Raw genomic sequence first — 21,004 nt, forward strand, 5'->3', positions numbered from 1 at the left:
GTGGAATGACATTTAAGAATAATAACTACTACATGTTGTTTTCTATTTCAATATGGGGAGACAGTTTAAGGTTTTCCAACTCAAAGGGAAGTCCATGGACCAGTAGCATCAGCAGCATCTGAGAACTTGTTAGAAATGCAGAATCAGGCCCGCCTCAGAACAACAGAATCAGAGTCTGCATTTTAACAAGATCCCCAGGTGATTCGTATGCACATTAATGTTTAAGAAGCACTGATTTAAAGCATAAATAGATAAATTAAAACCGCCCTTGGAGGGCTTCCCTGGTGGCGCAGTGGTTGAGAGTCCGCCTGCCGATGCAGGGGACACAGGTTCGTGCCCCGGTCCGGGAAGATCCCACATGCTGCGGAGCGGCTGGGCCCGTGAGCCATGGCCGCTGGGCCTGCGCGTCCGGAGCCTGTGCTCCGCAATGGGAGAGAAAGAGAAAAAAAAAAAGGAAAAAACCCCTTGGAAAGGATCACTGAAAGTGTCAGGAACACAGGAAAGACCAGACCGGAAACACTGAAAATAAACTTCATAAATGTTTCTAAAGTTGGCCTTACTCACTTTTAACCACTAGCAGAAAAAAGGCTGTACAGAGCAACGTGTAACCTTTACAGCCCCACATATGTGCAATTTAACAGGGAGACTGCCAGCAAGCTGTAGCGTATGACAACACCTCCCAAGATTTATAATGTTAACCCAACCAACTTCATTACAAGGACTTTAGTTCCCAAAGGATTCATGAAGGTGTCATTATATTTTTGAGGTAATGGGAGTAGGAGAATGCAGAAGACGAGATAAGGCAGAGGAAAGATAAATTTTCATCTGATAAAAAAAGATGTACTATTTAAGTAGTTCATTCTTCAAAATACATTACAAATTCCAAAAGCAGTGCTTTATTTCCTTTAAACGTAAACCAAAATTGCATTATAACAAACAGCAGAAGAACTGGAGGGCACCCAAATTTCAGATCAGAGGAGTGAAATAATTTGTCCAAAGCAGTAGAACCCAGGTCTTCTAGCTCCCAGGCTCATGTTCTTTCTGCTGCAGCAACTGCTAATTTTACAGCCAAGTATTTGCAACTGCTTTTCTGGTCTAGGGGAATATATATTTGCAAATTATGATTTTCTTCCCATAGGTACTCAGTAAAAAGTCAGTTCACTTTTTTCATTCAAACAGGTTATCTCAACAACACGACATTTTCCAAATACTAAAACCAAAGAAATCCTTATATTTAATAATTCTATAGGGAGGAAAAAAAGTGGTTGTAATACTGTTAAACAAACTCAACTATGGGCTGGGGGGGGCGGGAGGTGCGTGTCAGCTGTATGTTCATTAGAAACCTTACCTCTTACTTGATGCACAGGAATTAGCTTTCCAGCCAGCATATCATAGACATAAAGAACCTTGCTGTGAGTACTCGTGGCTAAAACCTCTTCTCCATTAGCACTAAAACAAGCTTTAAAGATTGGAAACTTTTCCAAATAGATGCTCTGAATCTTAGGATTTGTTTTTCCATCAACCTATAAGGAAGTACAAATATTCCTTTTGATTATTTCCACAGACCATGTAAGCTGATTGTAAACACTTTTCACTACAAGTCTTTTTTTAAAAATTTATTTATTTATTTTTGGCTGCAGTGGGCCTTCATCGCTGTGCACGGACTTTCTCTAGTTGCAGCGAGTGGGGGCTACTCCTCATTGCAGTGCACGGGCTTCTCATTGTGGTGGCTTCTCTTGTTGTGGAGCAAGGGCTCTAGGCACATGGGTTTCAGTAGTTGTGGCACGTGGACTCAGTAGTTGTGGCTCACGGGCACTAGAGCACAGGCTCAGTAGTTGTGGTGCACAGGCTTAGCTGCTCTGCGGCATGTAGGATCTTCCGGGACCAGGGATCAAACCCGTGTCCCCTGCATTGGCAGGCGGATTCTTAACCGCTGTGCCACCAGGGAAGTCCCTACAAGTCTTTATTTAAAAATGCATACCTGGGGCTTCCCTGGTGGCACAGTGTCTTTCCCTGGAAAGACATTTCTAGGGCATCAAGTGAGTAGAAAGGTGCCACTTTAGGTAAGATGGCGAGGAAAGACATTTCTAGGGCGTCATGTGAGCAGAAAAGTAAGAATGAGGGTTTCCCTGGTGGCGCAGTGGTTGAGAGTCCACCTGCCGATGCAGGGGACGTGGGTTTGTGCCCCGGTCCGGGAAGATCCCACATGCCATGGAGCGGCTGGGCCCGTGAGCCATGGCTGCTGAGCCTGTGCATTCGAAGCCTGTGCTCCGCAACGGGAGAGGCCACAACAGTGAGAGGCCCGGGTACCGCAGAAAAAAAAAAAAAATGCATACCTGAAATAGTGATACAGCATTATCTAGGCCAGCGACCATCACAACCTGTGCACGAGGATGGAACTGCACAGACGAGATCCGAGCAGTAGTAGGACGTTCAGCATTAGCCTGCTGGCAGTGCTTCATCTACAGAAAAATAAAGCTGGAATTTTATCAATTCGAATGGGTTAACATTATTTTCTTTAAAGCAAGAAGACACTATAAAGTAGTTTACAATGCAGAAGAAAGTGCATTGGAAGAGTAACCAGAAGACCACAGCTCTGCTACCAACTAGTATTCTAGTACAGTGCTTTACCATACAAGAATCCATTTTTCGGGGGCTTCCACTACATTGAAAATGCAATTACATAAAAAACACAGTATCGTATGATGTTTTCTTTGTAACCCCTGAAGATAAATTTTTGTGATGACTACATTTTCAATGGAGGTGAATTCACCCTATGAGGAGCTAAATGAATTATCTGCACAGGGTGGGGAGAGACAGAATCACTCTGTCTAATAATTTACCATAATAAGGTCCCCTCTCACCATCTAAATTCGCATGCTACCCTTTTATAATGGGGAAAATTATGTCAAAGAGAGAACTGTTCATTTGGCATATATTTAACTGAAGCAAGTGCTGGGTAGGCACTTGGTTACCACAATGAACAAGTGAGACACAGTGATGAGTTAGACAGTAACTAGAGTAAGCCACTTCAGATAGGATGGCAAGGAAAGACATTTCTAGGGCATCATGTGAGCAGAAAGGTGCCACTTTAGGTAAGATGGTGAGGAAAGACATTTCTAGGGCGTCATGTGAGCAGAAAAGTAAGAATGAGGGCTTTGCTGGTGGCGCAGTGGTTGAGAGTCCGCCTGCCGATGCAGGGGACGTGGGTTCGTGCCCCGGTCTGGGAAGATCCCACATGCCGCGGAGCGGCTGGGCCCGTGAGCCATGGCCGCTGAGCCTGCGCATCCGGAGCCGGTGCTCCACAACGGGAGAGGCCACAACAGTGAGAGACCCGCGTACCGGAAAAAAAAAAAAAAAAGTAAGAATGAGTTGGCCACTGGCAGTGCTTAAAGAACACATGGAGGGATGAGCAAGAGCAAAGGTTCAGGAGCAAGAAAGAACTTGGCATGTGCAAGAAACAGAAAGAAGGCCTGTGTGGCATGAGTAAGGAATAAGAGGAAAAGGCATCAGATGAAGTTGAAGACATCGGCAAAGGCCAGATCCTGTGAAGGGCAGTGTAGACTATGGTAAGGAATTCAGAAGTTTTCAAAGAGCAATGAAAAGTGACAGGACATGATATTTTATTTTTAAAAGATCCCTCAGGCTACTATGGGAAGAACAGTTTAGGAAGAAGGAAAGTGGAAGTGGAGAGTCTAGCCACAAAGCTGTTGCTATGCACTGGGCGAGAGATGAGAGCAGCATGAACAAGGCTGGTGCCAACAGAAGGAACAAGAAATGCAAAAGGAGGAAGCAAATAACATTCCTAAAAAATTCCTGGGAACATAATTTAATCTTGTTTTTGCAAAAGGTAAAAAACCTAACACAAATATTTACCAAGTCAAAATGATAGCAAGCACATTTAATCCCACAGATAACAGGAATCCATACATTTGTAACTGGGAAGTATATTGGATTTCAGAGGTAATTAGTTGGATTGACCCAATTTTACTGATTCTCACCTTTAAGATTCCTTTAGGAAGAGAGGTTGATGTGGATATGAAATTCCCAGTCCTTTGCAACAAATCATCTTCATCCTCTTCACTTTCATCTAAATCAAACAAACCCATAGGCTGATCTTCAGAATCAATGAGATGGCCATTACCTATCCCAAACATCTATATTTCAAACTTCAACTCCCCTCCCAGTCTCCCAACCTCAATCGTTTTATTTAAGCTGCAACTGGTAAAACAGCAAAATAAATTTGAAGGAGAGGAAAACGATGACAAGACCTCCATGTATATGGTTAAAATCAACGCCTGACTCTGGAACAAAAGACACGCATTCACTACAGTGACTAAAACAACATGAAATGAAGATGAAACGGAGTCAGCATTTAATTTAAAAAGAGAAACTCGTAACAGTGGCAAGATGGGCAACAGGATGAACAGCAGATCCAGCTTAACAACTCACAGGAAAAAGAACTAGAACTTTTAGCTGACTGAAACAACAATGCCAGCAAACTGTGTATCAAAACTTCCAAGAGAGGTAATAGGGCTGCTTTTCCCCTGGAGATGACTGACGATTCTAGTAAAGAAAGCTGAGAAGCTAAGCAGAGTGTTTAAAACACTTGTAGGGTTAAGAGAGCAAGAACTAGTACCAAAAGCCCTCTAAGGTTCCTAAGGAGTCTGGTAAACCACCAGGCTCTGGATTGTTGCCACAAAAGGCTATACATAAAATTAAAGGTGAAATCAAAGAATTAGGAGAAAATCTCCCAAGAACGGAAACCCGGCATTGAATCCTCACACTCTCTCACTAGAATAAGATGTTCTAGGATTGCTAGTGCCCACTGCCCAACCACCTACCCAAAAACAAACATACAAATTCTCTGGAGAAAGATACCATTGTCCTAGACCTCTAGTTAATCAATACTATTTCTCATATACAATGCCCACCACTCAATGACATATAACCAGGTAAATGACAAGGTAAGATAACTTAACTGAAAACCTAAAGAAAAACAAACAATCCTCACAGGAGATCTAGATAATGAAGTTATCAGACATAAAATTTTTAAATATTACATTTAAAACTCATAGAAAAAGAGATCAGGTCTGTGGTTACCAGAGATGGAGGGTAACGTGAGGGGAATTGGATGAAGACAGTCAAAAGGTACCAACTTCCAGTTATAAGAAATAAGTACTAGGGATATAATGTACAACGTGATAAATATAACTCTGCTGTATGTTATATATGAAAGGTGTTGACAGTAAATCCTAAGACTTCTCACCACAAGAAAAAATACTTCTTTTCTACTTCTTTAATTTTTATCTATTTTTATCAGGAGATGATCGATGTTCACTGAACTTACTGAGGTAATCATTTCATGATGTATGTAAGTCAAATCATTATACTGTGCACCTTAAACTTATACAGTGCTCTATGTCAATTATATCTCAGTAAAACTGGAAGGAGGGCTCCCCTGGCGGCACAGTGGTTGAGAGTCCACCTGCCGATGCAGGGGGTCACGGGTTCGTGCCCCGGTCTGGGAGGATCCCACATGCCGTGGAGCGGCTGGGCCCGTGAGCCATGGCTGCTGAGCCTGTGCATTCGAAGCCTGTGCTCCGCAACGGGAGAGGCCACAACAGTGAGAGGCTCGCGTACAGCGAAAAAAAAAAAAAAAAAAAAAAACAAACTGGAAGGAAAAATAATAATAAAAATAAAATAAAATAAAAAATTTATGTTTAACATATTAAAGATAATGAAAGGCAAGACTCAGAATTAAGCCAGAGAACTAGACTATTAAAAAAAAAGAACCAAATGGAAATTCTAGAACTGAAAAACAGTAATTAAAACTAACACCCCAGTGGATGGTGTTAACAGGATATCAAAATTACCTGAAGAGAGAATTAGTGGTCTGGAAAAAGGATCAGAAAAAAATATCCAGACTAAAGTACAGAAAGCAGAAAGACAGAAGATACAGAAAAGAACACAGCCATACCACCCTGAATGCACCTAATCTCATCAGAAAAGAACAAAGAATGTTTTAAAAAAATTTTTTAACATACATGTAATTGGTATCCCAGAAGGAAAGAAAGAATGGAACAAAAACGTGTGAAGAGATAACAGGCAAGAATTTCCAAAACTTAGAAAAGACATGTAGCCAGATTCAACAGCACCTATGAAGACCAAGCAGAATACAAAGCAAGCTAAAAACACTGGAATACTGCGGCAGGGGGCTGGGGGGTGGGGGGTGGGGGTGAATAAATTGACAAAACAGCAACAATAAAACTCCATAATATTAAGGAATTACTACTGATTTCTGAAGGTGTATGATAATAGCATTATAGCTGTGTTTAAAGGGAGGAGTACTTCTCTTTCAAAGATGCTCAATCTAGGGACTTCCCTGGTGGTCCAGTGGTTAAGACCTCGTGCTTCCACTGTAGGGGGCACAGGTTCAATCCCTGGTCAGGGAACCTGCATGCCAGTGGGCCAGTGGGGGCGGGGGGAAGGTAATTCAGGGAAAAAAAAAAAGATAATCTAGTATTTACAGATAAAAACAAATAATACGTTGGAGATAACCGTGAAGCTGGGTTGTAGTCACCACTCCGCCAATAAGTATACCTTGGACAAGTCACTTCTATCTTTTTGAACTTTACTACTGTCATATGTACAATTAAGGTATTAGACTTGGATATCCCAGATAGTAACAGACTGGCTAACTGTTGACCTAATTCATTTCCTTTTTCTCCTGGGCACAAAGACAAACTATATTTCCTCGTATTGCATGCAGTTAGTGTGGCCTCATGACTGAGTTCTGGCCAATAAAATGTAGGTGAAAGTATCACGTACCACTTCCAGGACAGGACAATAAAAACTTCCCTTGGTGAGTTCTCTCTCTTCTCCTATAAGTCAACTGGTGGTCAATATCCTAGGCAACATTGGAAGAGCCAGCCTGAAGATGGCAGAACGTCTATAAACTTGGGTCCCTTAAGTAGAGCATCACCTTCTCACCACCTCAATTGTACTCATAGGAAAAAAAACAATTCTACTGGATTAAGCCACTGGGATCTGGGAGATTTCCTCCTTCAATGTCAGCATAAACCTAATCTATATCTAAACTGCTGTAGTTCTATGAATCCAATATTCTAAAATGGATAATAAAATTATATTTCATCCAGGGCCAAAAAAAAAAAAAAAAAAAAAACAGTGACAGGACAAGATGATTAACATATTTAAAAAAACCCGGAAAGACATTTCTCAAATAACAGAAGACTTTTATATGAAAGAGAGATAAGATTATATCTCTTCGAAAGGTAGGACTACAGTGTAGGGAGGCTAAATTTCAATAGTAAAAAAATTACAATTAGTTTTTAAAGAGAAGAAGAAAAGAGGAAGAAATAGTCTAATAAAGAGCACAACATTATTTGAAATATTTAAGCAGAGGCTAAATTATCATCTAACAGATGTTATAGAGAAGTTTCTTGCAGGAGATAAAGTCGGGCTACATCACTAAGAGTCCTTCAACCTCTAAAAGTATCTGGTTGGAAACCAGAAAGTAAGTTTCTACTTCATAACAGATTGAGTTTTCTAACAGAATTATATAAAACTGGCTCCTTGGAAGGGCTCTCTATACGTGAATACCATGGAGACTGACATGGGTGGGGAGATGGGAGGGAGAGGTGATGATGATAATCAAACAGAGGTTCATCAGATACCAAAGATGCTAAGAAAGGAGCTCCTGTATTACAATGGGAGGATATACTCTGGAGTTCCTCAAGGATTTCAGAAGTCAATTCCAAGGCTAAAATTTATAACTCCAAGAACTCAAATCAGATCTTGGCCAAACCATCCATATAAATGATATCTAAACTCAAAGATCTAAACAGCAGAAAACAGTTTTGGTACAAGTCAAACTTAAAATCTGCAGTTGAAAAATAGGTTTTTAGAAAGTGAATAATCATCTGGGCCTAACCTGACATGTGCTCCTTAGAAAGACATTCCATTTCCTAGTGGATAGCTAGATCAGCTGCTCATGTCTTTGGAAGGGGCTCTGAATCAAGAAATAACACTACTACTTATTTTTTACTTAATCTATGCCATAATGTAACACAGTTCTGTTGAGGAAAAACATCATAAAATCCATCCATTATTGTCTCTACAAGTAAAGAATATGCTGCTAAGTACCTCTTACACTACTGTAGAAGAGCTTCCTTCAGAGAAATGATAGACTTCAAAACCAGACATAAAAAAAAAAAAAAAGACATATTTCAAACACCAGGTTTTAACAAGCCTCGTGAGAAACCTCAAACAATAACAGAACAGGAATAGGAATCTATTTACCAACTTAAACAGAGGTGTCAACACTCACCATCTGAAGATGTTTTCCGCTTATTGGTTTCTGCCCAGGCAGGTACTCCCCCCATGGCATGCTGAAATCTAAGCAAAAATGTAAAAATAAAATATTGTAGTGACCACTGTATTTATATAGAGTTTAATACATTTCAAGAATATAGGTCAGAGCATGAATAGAATCTCTTCCAAAGAAGTTATCATCTTTCAGAACAGAAGGGCTACTCACACAGGATAGTCCTAAATTGGTAATAACCACCTGGATACATATTTGTTGTTATTTATTTACATCTAGTTACATAGTTGTCTTATTTGCACATATCAACACACCAGATTTGGTGACTAAGTAAAGAAATAGAAATCTCTTTGTGGTTATAAATCAATGCTATAGTACACAGAGTACACAAAAGAATACTAAAACATGTCTGAAAGAAAACAACCAGATTGGTAAAATAAACAAAACTTCATCCTATATCCTTTGCATAAAATGGGAGCATTTCATCCTGGAAAAAGTAAGCTTCAGGAGAAGCATGACAGTTATATTCTGAAGGGCTGGTATTTGGAAGCCTGAAAAGAATCTTTCTGTTTAATGCAGAATCACAGACAAGTCCACCAAACTAAGCCCACTAGCCATAAGTAACTAGAAAACTGGACAAAATATGTGAAACTATTTTCAGAAATTGGACAACAGGCAACATAGGACTATGATCTCTAAGAGAAGAAAAATAACAAGATGAGCAATGCCATTACTGGGATTTTCCCCTCAAGGCATTTTTATAAGACCCTGACACAGAAACAAGGAGAAAAAGATCAGACTTGAAGGAGGCTGAAACAACACGAATTTGAGGGGCAGTCAACTGTAGAAGAAAAAGAGAAAGAGCTCCAGAAATCTGCACAGGGGTCCACAGACACTTCTTCTGAATACTAAACTGCACACTCATAGGATGAAACTCCATGAGGTCAAGCAAAGAACTACTAGGGGTCTGTAAGTTGCACAGAACCAAAACTCAGACATTTGAGTTCAACCAGTCAGAGGAAGGGTCCTTACTGAACACTCAGGGCATTCAGGAGAAATCCCAGGAAGGTCATAACTTAATAATGGGGCTAAACCAGCCTAGAATAAATGCTACTGTAGAAGAAAGCTAAAAACAAATCCTGAAAGGATCAAAGTGATTTCCAAGTCAATTAACTGCCTGCCAAGGCAAAGTTCAACACACATTAAAAGCAAAAAACAAAATCCAGACACTGAACAACATTCACACTGCCCAGAATCCAATCAAAATTACTAGATATACAGAGAAGCAGAAAAACATGAACCATAACCAGAAGAAAAAGCAGTCAACAGAAACAGAAATGACCGACCTGACAGAATTAGCACACAAGGACTTTAAAATAGCTAATACACATAAAAAGGAACAAAATTGTGCCATTTGCAGAGATGTGGATGGACCTAGAGACTGTCATACAGAGTGAAGTAAGTCAGAAAGAGAAAAACAAATACCTTATGCTAACACATATATATGGAATCTAAAAAAAGAAAAAAGGTTCTGAAGTACATAGAGGCAAGACAGGAATAAAGACGCAGACAGAGAATGGACTTGAGGACACGGGCAGGGGGAAGGGTAAGCTTAGACAAAGTGAGAGAGTGGCATGGACATATATACACTACCAAATGTAAAACAGACAGTTAGTGGGAAGCAGCCATATAGCACAGGCAGATCAGCTCGGTGCTTTGTGTCCACCTAGAGGGGTGGGATAGGGAGGGTGGGAAGGAGATGCAAGAGGGAGGAGATGTGGGGATATATGTATAGCTGATTTGTTATACAGCAGAAACTAACACACCACTGTAAAGCGTTTACACTGCAATAAAGATGTTAAAAAAAAATAATATCATTGATTATATTTAAATGGTGGGATTACAGGTTTTTTCCAAAGTTTTTTGTACTTGATTCCTTCTCAGGCCCCCATACTAAAACTTAATCATGTCTTCCAAGAACAATGCTCTTCCAATTCAAAATGGAAATCTGACTACCCAAGAAGCCAAAGACTGAGCAAATCAAAATACTGGTTATAAATACATCTTGGCAAACCTATAAAAAAGGACACTTACTCTTCCTTAAGTCTCTTTTGAAGCTCATCTTTTGAAAGTTTATTTTCACTGGCATTTTTCATCATATCTTTCCGAAAACGATTGTTCATCATGTCAACCCTATAAAAAAAACAGAAAACAGCATGCTTTCAATAACTTAAAGAATCAACATAAATAGTTGCTGCCTTTAGTATTTTGAGCAAACAACACAGGTCAAGATTTATAAGATGTGGAACATCTCCAATGCACATTCTCCATTCTTCCCGAAACAAAAAGGAATCTCCAATATTTCGGATCATCTAGTTTACCCTTTGAAGAGCTATTTCAAATTCACAATTACTTATCTAGACACAGCTTATGCCATTCACCAAAATAAATTCCAGGTAAATCAGAGTTAAATACAAAAAAACAAAAAGCAAAAAAAAAAAAACCCAAACCTTAAAATACTGTGAAGGAAAAATACAGGCAAATATTTCTCTCTGAAGAACTTTTTACTAAAAACAACAGCAAAAAAAAAAAAAAAGGAAAAGTGTCATAGACTTCACTACATCAACATTAAAATATTCTGTGCATCAGACAACATTAAAACAAACTTAAAGGCAAACAAAAAGCTAGATAATGTGCAATAAATTTGACATATAAAGGTTTGAAATTCTCAATATGCAAGGAGCTGATATACTAAAATCATTAATAAACAGTCTCATCTGCCATTTGCAACAACATGGATGACCCTGGAGGACGTCAAGCTAAGTGAAATAAAACAGACATCAAAGAGAAGTACTGCATAATCTCACTTACATGTGGAATCTGAAAAGAGTAGAATACGTAGAAGCGAAGAGCAGAATGACGGTTACCAGGGGTGAGAAGGTAGAGGAAATAGGGAGATGTTGGTTAAAGGGTACAAAGCTGCAGTTACGTAGCATGACTGCAGTTAATGACAATATTGTAAGCTGGAAATTAGCTAAGGGAGTAGATTTCAGGGGCTCTCACCACAAATAAAAATGGTAACCATCTGAAGAAATGGAAATGCTAATTAGTTCACGTAACTATAGTAATAACTTCACCGTGTATACATATAGCAAATTATCATGTTGTACACCTTATGTACGATTTTTATTTTAAAAATAAAAAAACAAAATGAAAGTCTCCAGTAGACAAATACGCAAAGACATAATGGAGACTACTTTTAAGAAAAACCAACAACTAATAGTTTTCTCAACACAAGTTAGATGTTTCCTACCCTAAACTGTCACCCTAAACTGACAATGTCTGAAAAAAGAGAAATCATTGCTTTTATTTTTTTTTAAGATTTTTTTGATGTGGACCATTTTCAAAGTTTTTATTGAATTTGTTACAATATTGCTTCTGTTTTATGTTGTGGGTTTTTGGCCGCAAGGCATGTGGGATCTCAGCTCCCCCACCAGGGATCGAACCCGCACCCCCTGCACTGGAAAGCAAAGTCTTAACCACTTGGACCGCCAGGGAAGTCCAGAGAAATCACTGCTTTTAAAATGGAGTGAAACGGACACTTTTCAATGGAAAGGTAAATTAGCAGAACCTCAGGGTCAGCCTGGCAGTATTTATCAAGAACCTTAAAAATGTCTGCTCTTTGACTAAGTTCATCTACCTCAAAGAATCTTTCTTAAATAATTTTAAGTAGAAAAAGATTTATGCATAAAGATGCTCATCTCAACGTCAATCTATTAAAAGGAAAAATATTTATCCAACGATAGCTACGTAAATTATGGTTAAATCATATAATGGACTATAATACATCCATTTTAAAATGTTTATAAAGGTTTTTTTTTTTTTAATTGGGGAAAATACTTGCAATACAATACATTCTCATCTTAAGGTACATATTGTACATTATGGCTAACTTTTTTTGGTCTTTTCTCAATTTCAGGCATTGTGTTAAGAGTTCTACATACACTATTTAATCTCAAGAGCCTTCTGATATAGTTACTATTATCCCTATTTTACACATGAGAAAAGGTAGGTTCCAAACTTGCCAATGGTCAGTTAGGAACTGGCCAAACTAGGAGGCAAACTCAGGTCTGACCCCAAACACTGTGCTCTTTTAGCTTTTCTATACAGCAGAGAAGAAAGAGGGAGAGATGTATGCCAACATGTTAACAGTGGTTCTCCCTCGGTGATGGGATTATGAATGATCTTTGCTATACTTTCCAGTATTTTTCAAGTCTTCACGTACTCACATATTCAGAAAGAGAACTTTCTGAAAACCTGCAAAGTAACTTTTGAAGAATCCAGAGGGACTCCAGAAGAAAAATTAGGCAACCTACATCTCCTCATCTTCATCTTCTTCATCCAACCAAACTGGCTTCTTCTGAGGTGGAAAATTATCTTTTGCTTCATTCTCCACTTCAGAGTCACCTGAGTCTTCTTGTACTTGAACCTAGAAAAGACAAAATACCCACAAGCACTGAGTCTTTCATACTCCATGGTGGCAGACTTTGCAGAATGGTGGCTTGTAGAATGCTTTGTTTTTATGGCCCTCTTATCAAATTATGGGACAGAATGCTACCACAGCAAATGCTGGAGATCGAACAGAAAATGAGGAGATTAGAGAATGGCACCCCCCGTTGGACACATGAGGTAAGATTGGAATAGTCAAAGAGTCAACTTGCTGAAAGGAAAAAACCAAGTAAGACAAGTAAAAAAGGTAAGTTGACAGATGAATAAAGGAGCAGGGAAAATCACAGAACTACAGAAATCACAGGACCAAAGGCAGACACCAAAGATAAAATAACATGACTGAATGTCATAATTAAGTCATATTTCATATTCATAAACATACTTCTCCACTTTTCTTAACTGTTCTTGACCCCTCACCTCCTCAAGAAACTTTATACTACCCAAACAGATCTAAATCTAGACCACAGAATTTCACCTGAAGTGAGCTTGAGAGCTTTCCCAAAACCACATGATAGAAATGTCCAATTGATTTCTACTTGCTCTATTATTGGCCTATGATCCTTCAAAGCCCAACAAACCCCACCTCACTTAAACTGTTTCTTTTCCCGAATTGGAAACTGTCACACAGTTCAGCATTTTTCCAGTAGCATTTCTCTATCTCCCAACTAGATTCTGCAACCTCTCCCATAAGCACCCAAATGAGGTTCTGGCAATCAACTGATACTTGCTAGGTCTGCATTCGCTTATCAAACTGAGTAATTCTCAGTAAGGCTTTGCTTGACTATCCTATGTAAAATTTCACAGGCCCCCTCGACACACGCTTATCTCCCTTTTTTGAACGCCTTTATTTTTTTTTTCCTTCAGCACTTCACTGACATAACTTGAATTTTATCTTCTGCCTCTGCCACTAAGTATCCAAGCTCCAAGAAGGCAGGGATTTTTGTTAGTTTTCGTCCACTGCTGTTTCTCCTCTAGTGCCTAGAAACTGCCTGGGACTCCCTATATTGGAAGAAAAGACAAGTATAGGATTAAAAAAAAAAAAAGCAAAAAGCATGCAAAAAAATTATAATCAATTAATCATGCAGGGTTTGCACTGCCAGGAGAAGTATCTGGCGCCAAACTGGCTCACAAATATTACTTTAATAGACGAATACACGGTCACTCTCAAAAGTTGGCTTATCAACCACTCGATGTGGTTGTTAAAACAGACTCCCAGGCCTGTGCCCACAAATTCTGATTTCACAAACGAAGTGGAACCCCTGAATCACAGCAAAGTATTGAGGCAGGCGATTGAATGACCAAGAGAGAAGAAACACTGAGTCTGGGGAGAAAACAGTGGAACTGAGCCACTGCCACTAATCGAAAAATGCTCACGATTAGTTGGCTAAACGAATATGTGTTGAGCGCCTGCTACATACCAGGCTCAGCGGCTCCCTCGGGGGCGGAGAAAGGCGCGGTCTCCGCCCTCCCGGGACTTTCAGTCTGGCACCCCGCGGCGCCCGCATTCCCGGTTCCCTCCCACCTGAACGCTCCCCTGCGCCACAGGTCGCCCAGGCTCCGCCCTCGGAGGCACACCGCCCACCGAGCGCCCAGCCCGCACGTCGCGGCCTCCCTTACCCGCGGGCCCCGCAGACGCCGCAGCAGCGCGTCCTCGTCGTCCTCGACGTCGCCGAAGACCAGCTCCTCCAAGCACCGCTCCACGGCCGGCTTGTCCTCCTCCAGCGTCTGGCGGTTCCGCTGCCGGAGCCGTCTCTCCTCCTCGGCCGCGACTACGGCGGCCGCCGCGCGCGGCCGGGCCGGCGATTTCCGCTGAAATGAAGGAGCAGCCTTTTGGAGCGGCCCGTCCGGCCCCGCGGCTCTATCGTCCGGCCTCATTCGGGTCTTCCGGTCTGGTCTCGCTCCGGCTCTCCGGTCCGGTCTCGTTCGGCTCCTCCGTTCCGGCGGCATGGTTCGGTTTGAGAAGGAACGCAGGTGCTCACGTGGATCCTCACTGCGCGTGCGCCGAGGCCCTTGCTTTCCGTAGCGGCTGAGGCCACAGGGGGCCGGAAAGAGGCTGCACCGCCCTGTGAGCACGTGACCAGCACTGTCCCCCTTGTGTAACGCCCATCCCCTCACGAGCCCCTCCCCGTGTGGGAGTTCCTCCGAGAGAACCAATCTTCCGGGTGGAGGGGGAAGCGGCGTGACTGGAGCGGAAATTTTTTTCCAACACAACTTCGCAGCTGCAATTGATTGAAAGGAGCGCAAGAAAGCCAGGGTATAAACTGAGATGACAGGCTAAAACTGCTACTCTTCTTCCTAACTTTTTAACCACTCGACTTACACGAGCCCAATCGCCTTTTCCACCCCTTCGTCTTGGTACGGCCCTTGGAGTACGGAGCCTGCAGAGGGTCCCACGCTGGAAGACAGACGGAGGGTATGTAGGGAAGTGGGCCAATCGGGGCGCGGGTCACGGCGCAGGCGCGCTGGGGAGGGAGGGCTATGCTAATGTTGTTGATATCCTGGGGCCACCCGAGTTAAAGGGGGGAAATCCGGGGGCTGCCGCCGCCGCCACCGGTCTGGGCCCAGTCGGGGCCCCCCTGTAGTCGGCGTAGTCCCGGGGAGAGGCGCCTGCCCCCAGCTCGGGAGGGGGCGCCGCGGGCCCGGGGAGCACGGACAGCCCCTACCCATGAGGCCCTGATGGAAAACACAAAGGATCTGGTGAGAGCCGAGCGCGGCATCTGCTTTGTGTGCCAGGTTGGGGGGACGCCGGCAGCCCCCCGACCCCAGGAACCCCTGCAGCCCCCTGACCCCGCTCCCAGGCCTGCTTCTCCATCCCACGCCCCCTCCACCTCCGGAGCCCCCCTCCCCCTACCGGCCGTTAAACGATTCGGGGGTTCCCCTCCCCCCATCCCCGGACTCATCAGGGTTCTCTCTATCCTCTTTACTTTTTGGAAGAAAAATTTTAGAAGAAAGTTCTCTTCGTTCCGGTCCCCCGTCCCCCTTCAGCTCTGGCTTGGGGAGAAAGGCTGGATTTGAGACTTCCTTTTTTGGCCGCCCAAGATCGGGGAGTGGAGTCTTCACTTCTCCCAAGGGGGCAGAGTTTTGGTGCTTTGCAGGGGAAGGCGCCTCTCGGCTGTGGGGCAGGTGCCACGAGGCGTTTCGCACGTGGAGGTGGAAAAATTGAAAGGGGGCGGGGTGGGCACGTGTGGGATGGGAGAGGTGGGAGTGGTGATTGGGAAGCCGCCGCCTATTTAAAAGGGTTCTAGGTCGGTGGGCTTTCACGACCGTTGCGTTCTCTTTTGTGAAATAAGAATCCTAACATTTCAGAGTCGGAAGAGACATTAGAGGTCACCCAAAGCAGCCGTCCCCTGTGCAGCCTCTCTGACAAGTGGTAGGTAGCCTGGCCTCTGCCTAAACCCCTGCAAACACTGAGCGCTCGCTGCTGCCATGGAAAGCCCTTGCCGTTCAGTTCTGATTGTTGTCTGCCTACCCTTATTAGACCCTTTAGACTCATTCATGTCCTTATTAAGTGGATTCCCTTTTTACTTCTCAAATTTTCTCTCACATTCTCCTCACCCACTGCTCATTGGCCTATATTTTGTGTGCCAGGAAAGAACAGCAGGGAAGTGGGGGAAGGAGGGCTTGAGAGATAGTGAGGGCCGTCTGAAAACTTTGTTTTGTTACATTTGTCAGTTCAAATGTGCTGGCTTCTATGTCTGAGAATGGTTGATATTTTTCTACAGGAAGTTTGGGAAATAGGATCTGGGAATTTCATGGCTGTTTTCTCTCACTAGTGCATCTTTTTAAAGTTAGAAATTTCAGCATTCTATCTCAAATCACATTTCTCGTTGCCTAAATCACTTTCCCTAAGGGATGCCTAAATTGCCTCTTGGAGATAGTACCAAAGCTGTTAGAAGCATCTCCTGGTAGAGGGATGATCAGAAGAACTGCACTCCCCACCACCACCTCCTTTTGACCTGTGTTTTCCTTTCAAGCTGGGCTTCCTGCTTGGGGCCCCTCCTTCACAATACATTCTCTTTTTCGTTTCCAATTTTTAATGAGATATGAAATTTTTGCAACACTTTAATATTTGCCTAGAGTTTGCAATATTTTTCATGCTTCTTGTATTAGTATACATCAGTAGTTATCACTCGGTGGTTTAGATAGTTCAGTTCTACTATTGTCACTTAGCATTTTTCTAATACTCTCCTTCATTTGGTGAGCTATGCTGCTTCCAAGAGAAGTTTTATTGGCATAGGAATCTTGGGGGCACATGTTTTCCTCTTCCTAATATGGTGAAGTGGGAGTCAAGACGTAACAGATAAAATGTAGAGGTAATGAATCTAGTATAAAAGCCAGAGAATGAATTTTACTTTAAACTCCCAGTCCCCCGGTTAAAATGTTAGAGCACAGAAATTGTTTTCTCTGCCCCTTTTATGACTTGGAGACTGTTGCTCTGCTCTAATGTGCTTACACTGTATTTTTTTTCATTTGTTTACCTCTACACCGATGAGTGTTTAGAAAGAAAATAGCTGTCTTTTTTTGCACCACCTCCTTCCCTGAATAACAAGTAGCTTCTACTTATGTAGAACCCCATACTCCACGCTTCTGGGTGACTTGCAAATTATGGCAAAAACTGTCTGAATAAGTATCTGTTCATAAGTATCTTATGTTGAACCATGTTTTTTAACTGTCCAGTTTTTAATTTTGTACACACTTTGACATGTGATATTTTCTCTAAATCTAGTCACTGAAAGTTAACATGGGAATGAATACTAGATACTGATAAAAGTTAATGGAGCTGTATAATTCTGTCTTGAAAGTTTTCATTAACGTGAAATTCCCAAGTTCCTGTTCACTTTAAACATGAACTGTCATGACTTAAGCTGACTGACTTTGGAGACGTTTGCATTCTAAACATACTAGACAGGAATGACTGGTTTTATTTTTAAAGAAGACACTACTGTATATTTTTATGGCTCGTTATATGTTGATTTAATTAGTGTCTAAACCTTTTCTTAGATGTTCAGAGGCTTCAAACCCTCAGTTTCATCAGAAATTAAAACTATTTAAATTGTTTTAAATGTAACATAGTTGTCAAAGGAAGGTTAAACTATAGCTTAGAAGTGAAAACAACCTATTAATGTTATAAATACAAAACCACTAGATTACTGAAAGCCAGGAGTTCTCAGTGATTTGAGTGACCACATCCTAAAATTAGACAAGTCACTATTCTTTTGGTTGCTCTTTGTTTCTCAATTGTTCATCTTTAAAATGTTTGCTAAGTAAGATTTAACTTTTTCATATTTATAATGTTAAGGTAAGCCAATTATCATTAGTTTCAGAGTTTCAGATCCAAAAGAAAGATAAAAACATCAGGATGGTAAAAGAGGAAGGAGTTAATAGTTAAACTAAGATATGCCTCCTAACACTAGGGTATTCTTAACTGTCCAAGACTACTTTTAATTTTGTACAAAAATTGCAAATTGTTTGATTTTAGTCATGAATTTTAAATAAGCCTTTGTTTTTTTAGGATTTTTTTCCCATAAATTTAAAATTTCTTACTGCAACCCACAAGGAAGGGTGGAAAGAAAACAATTCCCATTTGAATAAACCCTAAATTTATGGGGATGAAGTGATGCAGTATGAGGGACACTGGCAGATTAGGTTAGCATTTCAATTCTGCCAGTAAATAACTTCATATGCCTTGTTGGACAAGATTCTATGCCTCAGTTTTCTCATCCTTAGAGTGGAAAGGTTGGTCTAGAATTAACATTATCCAATAGAACTTTCTGCAGTGATGGAACTGTCCTATATCTGTGCCATCTGTATGGTGGCCACTAGCCACATGTGGCTGTTGAGCACTTAAAGGGTAACTAGTGTGGCTGAGGGGCCCAATTTTCAATCTCATTTGATCAGGTGTAAATTTAAATAGCCACATGTCTGCCACACTGGACAGATAATAGAACAGTGTTTTCCAAGCTTAGCTCATCACCACAATCACCTCTTGGGGATCTTATAAAAATACAAAACCTCCCTCTTGTGGGTGATCAATCAGTAGGTCTGTGGTGGAGCCTTCTTCAGAAAGGTTTATCAGATTGGTTAGAGCAATACTGCATGAGAAGATTTCTGAGCTCCCTTCTAGTTCTCACTTTAGTATTGATAACTTAAAATGTAATGTAGTAGAAATGAGCTACGGACAAAGTTGGCAAACTGGCCAGGCTCTGCCTCTGCCACCTCCTGACCTGTGATCTTAATGCAGGTTGCCTAATCTCTTCAGGCTTCATTTTCCTCATCTAAAATAAGGGCCAGCCAGGAATCAGCCGTGCCTTCCTCCCAAGGTTTCCGTAAACCTCCAGTCAGATGTGATGACCACTGTATAAGAAAATGGGAGCTGCTATAAATGATAAAATGTTAAGATATCTATCCAGAATCCCTTTTTCTTATTTCCCTTTTCACTGTTATTATCTAATTCCTACTTATATTGTAGAACTAGTTGTATACAATACGCATTAATTAATTTAGTAATTTCTTGTTGTCTCAACTATTTGGCCGTAGTTTATAGTCTAGTTTTAGGATGTGCATATTAAGTTTAACACTTTTTTGTACTTCTGGTGCTTAGCATAATGATTTGTATATATTGCTCAGTAAATGTTGGATAATACCATCTGTTACTTTACTATTAGACTTCAAAATTTTAATTAGCTAGTTTCAGATTATTTTATACACCAGAGGAATAACCCCCTTGTGTGCACATGTGTGTTTAACTCTATTTCAATTGTTCCATTATTAATACCCTATAGTGTTTATTGTTAGTGATTGTGTATCTTTTGAGCAACCAGCTCCAAATATATTTTTAAAAGATAAACACCAAGAGAATGTCATCATTTTGCATCAGTATTTTTAGGTATATCAAATCAAGATGATGCTGAATAACCTATTTAACTTATTTTTGCTACATTAACGTTATAAATGTTCTTGTTTGATTACTTAAATTACATTTACACTTCAGCCCAGCCTTAATATGAATTCAGTTATTTGGAGTAGAATTGATAGCTTGATAATGAATGATCTCAAAGACCCTCTCGGTTACTGTATTTCAGACTTAATTTTGACGAGGTCATCTTATTTTTAATTAGCTTTTCAGGTTCATACTTAAGGATTCATAACTTTCTTCTGAAGAACTGAAAGCGCATTCATGTGAATTATTTTATTTTTCAAACATCCTTCCTGTGTGGTAAGTGGTGTTTTCCTTATTTAGAAGAAAGGGAAACTGAGACCCAAATAATTGTTACATCCAAAGTCCTGAGTAATAGAACCAGGACTTGAACCCAAAGAGATAGAAATTTGTATTTTTTATATATCAAAGATAGCTTCCCTTTGCTCACTGTTGCTTTAAATCTTAGAGTATTGTTATATAGAACATTGTCCTCTCCTGTCCTTCTCTGGGTACTTTTCACTTTCTCTAGGTGGGATATTCAGGATATTATTGCTTTCAGTTTCGATGACTGTATTATTGACATGGACTTACTCTTTCACATTGAACTTGTGGGAAACAAAAACCCAACAATCCCAAATCCTTACCATTTATTTTTCTCCTAATAGTAAGCTTAGAAAGCCAGAAGGCCCTTCTGTTTAGCCCAGTGAATTGTATCTTGATAGTGGTATGAGGAAGAAACCAGCAAGAGCTAAGTAGCTCTTACTGAGTCCAGTCATCATAGAGTATCTGTTAATTCTTATTTTGAACTTTGTCAGTTCACACATACAACTTTCAGACTTAAGGTTCTAGAAAACTTATATTCCATGACTAAATATAAAACTTTGATAATTATATGGGTCACTGTACCCTGTTAGTGTGGATAATGGAGAATTGGTTAGCTTTTGATTAGTTTATTCATGTTGAAATTATGCTATTAGGACTTGGTTGCATATTTATATGTGCTTGCATTTAGAATCTCAAATATTTTCTGTAAAATTTCTCCTGGAGAGGTTTACACTTTTATTGCAACCTGTGGGGTGATGATACAAATAAGTTAATGGTTATACTTTTTAATTCCTTTGTAGATTTTATAAGGAGGAAGGTTCATCGGGGTTACAGTCACGGTAGGAAAATGAAATTCTACTGCAATTTATGACTTCCTACATTTTGTCACTCTAAAAACCTCTTTT

At 40.8% G+C, this 21,004-nt stretch overlaps 2 protein-coding genes across 18 annotated transcripts in view; one reads left to right on the forward strand and one right to left on the reverse strand.

Annotated features, from left to right (window-relative positions):
• UTP18 (UTP18 small subunit processome component) overlaps positions 1 to 14,869 on the reverse strand; it is a 39,341-nt gene extending 24,472 nt beyond the window's left edge. For 3 of the 5 annotated variants that reach the window (XR_003430340.1, XM_027094561.1, XM_027094562.1), the window contains exons 1-7: positions 14,474 to 14,869; positions 12,724 to 12,836; positions 10,442 to 10,540; positions 8,351 to 8,418; positions 4,002 to 4,090; positions 2,337 to 2,462; positions 1,349 to 1,523 (exon numbers count right to left, since the gene is read on the reverse strand). Coding sequence is in view for 4 of the 5 variants with exons in the window: in XM_027094561.1 (XP_026950362.1) it covers positions 1,349 to 1,523; positions 2,337 to 2,462; positions 4,002 to 4,090; positions 8,351 to 8,418; positions 10,442 to 10,540; positions 12,724 to 12,836; positions 14,474 to 14,803 (1,000 nt within the window). In the remaining variant the exon portion in view is untranslated. The remainder of the gene's footprint in view (positions 1 to 1,348; positions 1,524 to 2,336; positions 2,463 to 4,001; positions 4,091 to 8,350; positions 8,419 to 10,441; positions 10,541 to 12,723; positions 12,837 to 14,473) is intronic. The other 2 variants (XM_027094563.1, XM_027094564.1) reach the window with 1 other exon arrangement.
• MBTD1 (mbt domain containing 1) overlaps positions 14,853 to 21,004 on the forward strand; it is a 67,975-nt gene continuing 61,823 nt past the window's right edge. For 2 of the 13 annotated variants that reach the window (XM_027094547.1, XM_027094548.1), the window contains exon 1: positions 15,336 to 15,553. In XM_027094547.1, coding sequence (XP_026950348.1) covers positions 15,533 to 15,553 — 21 coding nt within the window. In that variant the 5' untranslated portion in view covers positions 15,336 to 15,532. Of the gene's footprint in view, positions 15,270 to 15,327; positions 15,554 to 16,162; positions 16,227 to 19,974; positions 20,073 to 21,004 lie in introns of those variants that run through there. The other 11 variants (XM_027094549.1, XM_027094550.1, XM_027094555.1 and 8 more) reach the window with 10 other exon arrangements.

This window comes from Aethalodelphis obliquidens, unplaced genomic scaffold, assembly GCF_003676395.1.
Source record: "Aethalodelphis obliquidens isolate GAN/ISIS:26980383/991018 unplaced genomic scaffold, ASM367639v1 scaffold89, whole genome shotgun sequence".
Classification (NCBI taxonomy): Eukaryota; Metazoa; Chordata; class Mammalia; order Artiodactyla; family Delphinidae; genus Aethalodelphis; species Aethalodelphis obliquidens.